A 9,562-nucleotide genomic window follows, 5' to 3' on the forward strand; every position below is an offset into this window, starting at 1 on the left:
GTTATTCCCATTTCACAAACGGGACTCAGGCTGAATAGGAAGGGATTTTCTCAAGATGAAACGAGACACAAGGTACGTGGTTAAGTCTACCAGGCTTCAGCCTCCTGAGAAAGTCTGAGATAGGGTAGATTAACTCCAATTTAGAACACCTATAAGGATAGGTAAACACAAAGGTGATAAAAAATTATTGTTAGGAAGTGAGACTGTGGGCAATGAAAGACACATAGATAGCATTGATATTATCTTTTCAAGAGTTTCCCCTGGGCTGGGTGCGGTGGCTCATGCCTGTAATCCGATCACTTGGGAGGTCCAGGCTGGCGGATCACCTGAAGTCGGGAGATTGAGACCAGCCTGATCAACATGCAGAAACCACGTCTCTACTAAAAATACAAAATTAGCCGGGCGTGGTGGCGCATGCCTGTAATCCCAACTACTCAGGAGGCTGAGGCAGGAGAATAGCTTGTGGTTCCAACTACTTGGAAGGTCGAGGCTGCAGTGAGCCGTGTTTGTGCAACTGCACTCCATCCAGCCTAGGTGACAGTGAGACGCTGTCAACACATAAAGGATGAAGAAAGGGAGGGAGGGAGGGAGGAAGTAAGGAAAGAAGGAAGAAAAGGAGGGAGGGAAGGGGAAGAGAGAGAGAGAGAGACAGAGACAGAAAGAAAGAAAAAGAAGAAAGAGAAAGAAAAGAGAGAGAAAAGGAGGAAAGAAAGAATTCCTTTAATTTAGTGTATGGTGTTAAAATGCAACCACACGCTCTATCCCGCAGAGAGAAAGGAAGAGAGGAAGGAAAGAAGGAAGGGAGGGTGGAAGGGAGGAAGGAAGTGAGGGAGGGAGAAAACATTCCTTTAATTTAGTGTATGGTGTTAAAATGCAACCAAAAGCTCTATCCGGCTGCAATCTCCCCGCACAGGAGTGATTTATGCAGTAGTTGGAGGTTAGTCAGAACTCCAGGATACACCGCAGACACCGGGGCGATGATCCTCCGGCCCATTAATAGGGAGTCATTTCTGACTCATGTGCACTCTCTGCGTTTCCAAGTCGCGCTCCCCTCGGCGCACCCGTCTCGAGGATTCATCCTCTCCAACGGGTGACTAGCACCGCCTACCGGCGGCCCGCCTCTTGGCCGCTTGGCCACGCCCCCGCCCTGGAGCGCAAGGCGCATGATCCCCAATTTTTCTCCGCCCCCGTCTTCCGGCTTCTCGCGACATCCGCCCAGCGGCGGTCGGAGTCTCGCGATAAAGGCTCATTGTCTCGCGGGAGCGCTGCTGGCGGACTGGTTTTCGGGCGGCCGCGGCCGGGGAGGCGAGTTGCATGTGTCGGTTCAGCTGGCGATAGCGGCGGGAGCGGAGCCGGCGGGGCCTGTGCGACCGCCTGGGTAACGACACCAAGTGCTTCTCCCGCTCCCCAGAAGCTCGTAGAGAGTGTGGGGGAAGCTGAGATGCTGCCTGGCGGAAGGGGGCCGGGCCGGGCGTCTCCACACCCCCGCCCACAAGGGCCCCTTCTGGCGTCCCCGGGGTTGCTCCTTCGCCTCAGACCTGGTCGCCCTTGTCCCCTCAGTGCTCTTACATTCTGTCCTCGTTTTCTGTTCACATCCTCCTTAGGCTCTGGTCTCCCCGCCCCCTCCCATGCCCTTTTTAGAGTCCCCAGGCCCTTCCCGTGGCGTTTAGCTGCCCCACACCGTGCACCCCGGGCTCCTCTGATGACCCACCCCTCGTTCCTTGGCATTTCCAGCCTCTGCATTCGGCACCTTTGTAGCCCTTCTCTCTTAGTGCAGTTTGCATCCCTCCCAGACCACCCTTAGACCTTTTTGCTCCGTGTCTGCCTAGGGTACTCACCCCGTCTTTCCTTCCCCATTGCTTCCTCTTTTTTTACTAGTGAGTCCCTCTGCCTCATCCTTCATGGTCCGTTTGCTGCTTCCTTCCCTGTAGGTCTGTGGACCAAGGAGATCTTGTGCCTGGGATTGCTTATATTTTATGAATCGAATGCAGCTTGTGTCCCCCACTCAACAACAAAATTGAAACAGCTTCGGGTTGGGGGGATTTCTGTTGAGAGGAATGCTGTTCTTCTGGGGTCTTCATTCTAAAATAGTGAGGGTGTGTTATTTTCCTTGCTTACAGGTTTGTGAAATGGCTGCTGACATTTCGGAATCCAGCGGGGCTGATTGCAAAGGAGACTCAAGGAACAGTGCCAAGTTAGATGCCGATTACCCACTTCGAGTCCTTTATTGTGGAGGCAAGTGTTGGTAGCCACAGAATGACTTTTACTCACTATATTTTTATGCATTATAATAATAGTTTGACATTTGGTGGTACTAAGCTTTTTCCCCCATCTTTTTCATTTGGTGAATTTGTGCCTGGGGAGAGGAGTGCTGGGGAGGAGGAGGCATGAATTAACAGCTTCCCAATCTGAGTGATTTGTGTCTGGCTACTCTGACTGAAGAAGCTTACAGTCCGTTTGGAATAGAGATGTGCAGCTAGGTTATTTCAGCCTGCAGGTCCTCAAGGTGTACGCTAGTCTAGCTATCAAAGGAGGGCTTCTTGGAAGATCCTGAGTTAAGGATGGCAAGGACTGGATGAGAAGGTGGGGAAGGGCGTCCCAGACAAAGCGAACGACTATGTAGAAAAAGCTTGATGGTGGCCGGGCGCGGTGGCTCACACCTGTAATCCTAGCACTTTGGGAGGCCGAGACGGGCGGATCACGAGGTCAGGAGATCGAGACCATCCTGGCTAACACGGTGAAACCCGGTCTCTACTAAAAATACAAAAATTAGCCGGGCGCGGTGGCGGGCGCCTGTAGTCCCAGCTACTCGGGAGGCTAAGGCAGGAGAATAGCGTGAACCCGGGAGGCGGAGCTTGCAGTGAGTGGAGATTGCACCACTGCACTCCAGCCTGAATGACGGAGCGAGACTCCATCTCAAAAAAAAAAAAAAGAAAAAACTTGATGGCTGGCCGGGCGCGGTGGCTCACGCCTGTAATCCCTGCACTTTGGGAGGCCGAGGCGGGCGGATCACGAGGTCAGGAGATCGAGACCATCCTGGCTAACAAGGTGAAACCCCGTCTCTACTAAAATACAAAAAATTAGCCGGGCGTGGTGGCGGCGCCTGTAGTCCCAGCTACTCGGGAGGCTGAGGCAGGAGAATGGCGCGAACCCGGGAGGCGGAGCTTGCAGTGAGCCGAGATGGTGCCACTGCACTCCGGCCTGGGGGACAGAGTGAAGACTCCGCCTCAAAAAAAAAAAAAAAAAACTTGATGGCTGATGGCTGTCTGTGAAGAAGCGAGCAGCTTTGAGTTTGTATGGTGTATCGTATAGGGAGGATGCCCATTAAGGAGTGAGAGAAGGTGAGGTTGGAGTGTTGGGTGGTAGGACAGTTAGGAAAGTCTTCTTGGTTTGAATCATGATATATGCATTAGGTTTAATCAAGATCTTTTTCACTTTCAAGTGTTTTTCTTCATTTTCAATATAGAAATATTTGTGAATTGTAAATGCTGTATGTATTCGCATCTTGGAAACTTTCAGAAAAATTTGAAGATACAGGACAGTAAAAGGGCAAGTAAATATTTTTTCAGTAAATATTTCTCAGAACTTACTGTGTGCCTAGTGATGTTTTAGGTGCTGCGGCTTGAATAGTGAATAAGTCAAAAGATCCTTGTCCACATGGACCTTACATTCTGTGACTACAGTAGAGACCTCATCTGACATTTAAGTACCGTAGAAGGTGAAATGATGTCATTGAGTTAAAAAATTCTAACAATTCATTATTTATTGAGTATCTTCGATAGTGAAATAAACTTAGCACACAGTACCTCAGCAAGAGAGTAGGCGGTGAAACTTTTTGTAGGGCTTGTTGAGTTAGGTTACAATATTGGTCTTACTTGGTTATATTATTTGCGTTTGGAGTTACAGACCAGGGCTTGCATTTTGACTCCAGCACTTACCGGGTTTGTGACCCCAGGCAGGTTACTTGATTTCTCTATTCAAGTAACTTTCCCAGGGTCCTTTTCTAAGGTCTGTAAAATGAAGATAATGATTAAGTCAGATGATTCGTATAAAGTTCCAGGTACAGCAACTAACATGAGAATTTAGTCCATGAAATGCTATTACTATATTAGAAAAGTATACTAGTTTGGTTTCTTCACCTTTGTGTGGCAGATGTAGTAGAGAGCTATTGTACTCTTTCATCAAATTTAGGAGTCCATATTTTATAAGGTACACTATTGTTTTAGGTTCCACTAAGAAAAAGTGATACCAGTTAGATGGACATGACATAATTAGAAGATGTAGCCCTATAAAAATTTTAAAAATACGTTAGAATTGATGAAATACAGTATATGAAGACCATGCTGTTAAATTGCTTATGTCATTCCTAAAGTAGCTTTTATAGTATTACACTATTCAGACCAACCCACCGATAATTTATGTTGACAGGAGGCCCCTAATCTTTTGGAGAAGGTTTTTTTTTTTTTTTTTTGAGATGAAGTTTCACTCTTGTTGCCCAGGTTGGAGTGCAATGGCGTGATCTCGGCTCACTGCAACCTCTTGCCTCCCAGGTTCAAGCGATTCTCCTGTCTCAGCCTCTGGAGTAGCTGGAATTACAGGCATGTGCCACCACGCCCGGCTAATTTTGTATTTTTAGTAGAGACGGGGTTTCTCCATGTTGGTCAGGCTGGTCTTGAACTCCTGACCTCTGGTGATCTGTCCACCTCAGCCTCCCAAAGTGCTGGGATTACAGGTGTGAGCCACCGCGCCTGGCAAAAGGTTTATTCTTTTCATTTCCTTCTCTACTTTGTATTGGTATATAGGCAGTAGGATGGGGAAAAGGATACTTTTTCATTAAGGAGTTTAAGGTCTAGTTAATGAGAAACATCGAGGGAATATTAAATGGTATGGACTATAACAATGAATTAGACATTCAGGAAAGGGGGAGGTCTTTGTTCAGAGGGAAGTAGAGAAGTTTTCAAGGAAGTAGGATTTGAGTTAAGCCTTAGGTGATGGGTAGAACTTGCAAGGAAGGGATTAATAAAAACAATATAGTAGCAAATTTTATTATAGTATCTTCAGGAGAGACAGAAGAAAGGGCAGATGGTAGCAGAATGCTGGATTGGAGTATAGTGAGAAACCAGGATAGGTAGGATGAAGTCATTTTGTCTTCAGGGTTGAGACCTCAGACGCTGAAGTCTACCTCAGTTTAAATCCTGGCTCTGCCTTTTACTGACATTGTGACCTTGGCCAATTCACTCATCCATGAAATGGGGCATAATAGTAGAGACTACGTCAGAGGGTTCTTGAGTAAGTGAAGTAACACAAGGAAAATGCGTAACAATGTTTGGCACATGGTAAGTTCTCAGCAAATGTTATATGTTATTATCCCTGAAAGTCAGATGAGAAGTTCAGAGTATTCTAGAGAATACTAGCTTAGAGAAGTTCAGATTATTGCTATAGTCTCCATCATCTATGAGGGACTTAGGTTGATGCAAAAGTAATTGCAGTTTTTGCCATTAAAAGTAACGGCAAAAACTGCAATTACTTTTGCACCAACCTAATCGGGTTTTTTGTTTGTTTGTTTGTTTTTTGAGATGGAGTCTCACTCTGTCGCCCAGGCTCGAGTGCAGTGGCGCGATCTTGGCTCACTGCAAGCTCTGCCTACCGGGTTCATGCCATTCTCCTGCCTCAGCCTCCTGAGTAGCTGGGACTACAGGCGCCCACCACCACTCCTGGCTAATTTGTTTGTATTTTTAGTAGAGACGGGTTACACCATGTTAGCCAGGATGGTCTCGATCTTCTGACCTTGTAATCCGCCCGCCTCGGCCTCCCAAAGTGCTGGGATTACAGGCGTGAGCCACTGTGCCCAGCCCCTAATAGTTTTTTGAGCAGGAAAATAAAGTGACAAGAGATTAATATGCTGCATTATTTGGAGGAAATAGAACCCACAAATTTGAAGGCCACTTTCAGAAATGTAGGTTTGAGGTAAATAAGTGCCTTGTTGAGAGTGTAAGCGGTATAAAAGTAAATAAAGAGGGTTAATTAAAGAAAAGATAAACAGTCTAATGGTGAAAAAAGAAAAAAATTTAGGTGAATTCCATGTTTCGCAACTGAGAAAGTTGAAAAACCAGAACACCACTAAAAATGATGACTTTGAGAAAGATTAGATTTGGAGATAGATAATAGGCTGACTTCCAATACAGTGTATTTGAGTTTCTCCAAACGGAAGAATCCAAGTATGCTGCATTTGGCAGCAGAGAGAGACAGTATATGAGCTTTTCTAAGGGAAAAAGAGGGAAAAGTCAGAAAGATTCTTGGGGTGTACCTGGAACGAAGTGAGCTGGGTGGATTTTACCACATAGAGAATTGCTTAGTTGGTGAGAAGTTTGAAAGCTCGGTGAAAATGTCAGTCTCTAGAAATCTCGTTTTAGTTTTCTGTAATTATGAATTAAAACCAAGGGGCTGGGTGCGGTGGCTCATACTTGTAATCCCAGCACTTTGGGAGGCTGAGGCAGGCAGATCATGAGGTCAGGAGTGCAAGACCAGCCTGGTCAACATAGTGAAACCCCATCTCTACTAAAAATATAAAAAATTAGCCAGGCATGGTGGCAGGCACCTGTAATCCCAGCTTCTTGGGAGGCTGAGGCAGGAGAATCACTTGAACCGGGGAGGCAAGGTTGCAGCGAGCCGAGATCACGCCATTGTACTCCAGCCCGGGCAACAGTGCTAGACCCTGTCTCAAAAAAAAAAAAACACAAAAACTGAAGATGTGAGAAAAACTGATCACATTTATTTTAGCAAGATGCTCAGAATATAGGTTTCTGGTACATTTTTATATGATGATTACCTGTGAAACACCACTTTAAATTTGGAAACGTATGTGAGTAAAGAATAATATCTATTCCCTGTGACCTCAAAGGGTCAGTGAACTAGGACTAAAGTGGAAGCTACCGAAAGGTGCCTTTCTACCTTGTCGACTCTCTCCAGAACAATACAGACTTCCACTTAATGTAAAAACTTCTTATGCTTAATTGAAGAAACCAGTAGTAGAGATAGGAATAGACTGTACCTTTTAGTTTCTTTCTAACATTACCTTTTTGTAAAAGGAGTGGATTTTGTTAGCCAGCTTGGTAAGAAAGTATGATGACATTGTTAATAGAGTCCACATCATAACCAACAATTTACAAAGACTATGAACAATTTTTACTTAGTATCTCTGATGTATAAGGTCCTCGGCTAAGTTCTGTGGAGGCATGTAAATTGGCAGAGGCTCTATCTGTCTACACATAACTTACACAGGGAAGATGATGAATGCTGAAAGAAAGAGACAAGAAATAGGCCGGGCACGGTGGCTCACACCGGTAATCCCAGGACTTTGGGAGGCCAAGGTGGGTGGATCACCTGAGGTCAGGAGTTCAAGACCAGCCCGGCCAATATGGTGAAACCCTGTCTCTACTAAAAATACAAAAATTAGCTGGGCGTGGTGGCAGGCACCTGTAATCCCAGCTACTCGGGAGGCTGAGGCAGGGAGGCTGAGGCAGGAGAATCGCTTAAACCTGGGAGGCGGAGGTTGCAATGAGCTAAGATCGTGCCACTGCACTCAGCCTTTGAGAGCAAAACTCCGTCTCAGAAAAAAAAAAAGAGAGAAGAAGTAAAGATTATGGACTAATCCTTAAGGAGGGGAGAGATTTGTAGGAAATTAGGGGGAGACTTCATAGAGGCAGCCACAGCCAAATGAGGATTTGAAGGAAAGGTTGCATTCAGGCAAGACAGAAGGGCTGAAGGTTGGACTTCCCGGGCAAAGGTGTGGAGGTAGGAAAGTATTTAATAGTGAGTAGTGTAGAGGGAGTTTCGAGTGTTACAGTTTGGTTGTAATATGGAATTCATGAAGAGGGGCAGCCAGAAATTACGGCAATATGGTTTGGGGTCAAGTTCTGGGGCACTTGATTTGTAGATAATTGTAAGCCATTGAAAATTTTGGAGCAGTGAAGTTACATGAAGATGAATCTGGCAGCAAGATAACAGTTGAAGGAGGCAGGCTTATTAGCCAGGCTATAATAAAACTTTAGACAAAATTAATGAGCATTTAAACGAGTGGCATAAGTGAGGAAGAGAGGTTGAAAAATAAATTATGATGGTAGGATCAACAGTATAAAGCAGTTAATCACATTTGAGGACAAGGGAGAGGGGAGAAATAAACTGGATGTGGTTTTGGCAGACATTTCGTATTGTTGGAGTGCTTAGAGAAGAGGGAAAACCTTCCAACAGAATACCTAACTGATTAAAGAGAAAAGTAGAAGCGATAGTGACATAGGCATTTTTCTTATCATTCCTTCCCCCTCCCTCCCTTTACCCTTTTGCAAAAAGAAGGATGCAAATTAGAGAATTTGCTCTCAGCTAAAGTCTGGGGTTTCAGAGAGCAGCTTGAATTCATTTAGGAAACACGTTTTAAGCATCTGCTCTGTGGCAAGCTTTGTGCTCCATGTACAGAAGTAAGACATAATTATCTCCTGGAAACTTAGCTTAACTGGGAAGACAAACATTTTAACAGGTGAGTTATAATGTACTAATTGTATACTAGAGGGCTGATCAGACTTCAGTGAGAATAAAGAACCAACCAGTAGTTCTACTTGGGAGAACTGAAAAAAGGGAAACTTAAAGTATTGAGTGGATTTTATGTTTGCATATTTAATCTTCAAAACTGAAATATTATGGTTTTATTGATGATAAGTTTCTCAATTGTATAAATGGTGGGGCCGGGATTAAAATCTAAGACAAGCCATTATAACATCAGCTTCAAGGAAATTTTGCAGAATCTTGAAGGATGAGTAGGTGTTTGCTGAAAAGAATGGCATGGATAGAAGTTCATTGTTGGACCATGGGGTGGTAGGAGTTGAGTCTGGAGAAGTACGATAAGATGTTTGAAAAGTTCTTAATCTGGGAAGTGATGTGATTGGTTATATCTTTTCGGATAATAACTGTTTGGAAGGAAGGAGGAAGTACCTGAAATGGGTTGAAACTGGCCGCAGAAATCAAGTTTAAGAGACTTTATTTTTATTTTTTATTTTTTCCACCCTCCTCCCCAAATTTAGAAGACTTTAAAGTATGAGATGATTGAGGCTTAGTGACACTGTGTGCAAAGTTAGTGATTTTGGTGACTGTTGACAGTGAAATTTGTAATTGAAAATACTGACTTTCAGGAAATTATTTGATTGTGGCTATTCATTCTCTGTTATAGAAAGGCATTTTTTTGTTTGTTTGTTTTTGAGACGGAGTCTTGCTCTGTTGCCCAGACTGGAGTGCAATGGCATGATCTCGGCTCACTGCAACCTCCGCGTCCCCGGTTCAAGCGATTTTCCTGCCTCAGCCTCCCGACTCAGCTGGGATTACAGGCGCCTGCCACCGTGCCTGGCTGATTTTTGTATTTTTTGTAGAGATGGGATTTCACCATCTTGGCCAGGCTGGTCTCAAACTCCTGACCTTGTGATCCACCCTCCTCAGCCTCCCAAAGCGTTGGGATTACAGGCGTGAGCCACCACACCCGGCCGCTCTGATGTATTCTTTTTTTTTTTTTTTTTTT

The 9,562-nt window shown here is 44.9% G+C and overlaps 1 protein-coding gene across 2 annotated transcripts in view; it reads left to right on the forward strand.

The window, feature by feature from the left end:
* Positions 1–1,207: 1,207 nt before the first annotated feature.
* DENR (density regulated re-initiation and release factor) overlaps positions 1,208–9,562 on the forward strand; it is a 21,321-nt gene continuing 12,966 nt past the window's right edge. For both annotated transcript variants that reach the window (XM_025402835.1, XM_025402834.1), the window contains exons 1-2: positions 1,208–1,378; positions 2,121–2,235. In XM_025402835.1, coding sequence (XP_025258620.1) covers positions 2,130–2,235 — 106 coding nt within the window. In that variant the 5' untranslated portion in view covers positions 1,208–1,378; positions 2,121–2,129. The remainder of the gene's footprint in view (positions 1,379–2,120; positions 2,236–9,562) is intronic.

The sequence above is a fragment of the Theropithecus gelada genome, chromosome 11 (genome assembly GCF_003255815.1).
Source record: "Theropithecus gelada isolate Dixy chromosome 11, Tgel_1.0, whole genome shotgun sequence".
Taxonomy (NCBI): domain Eukaryota; kingdom Metazoa; phylum Chordata; class Mammalia; order Primates; family Cercopithecidae; genus Theropithecus; species Theropithecus gelada.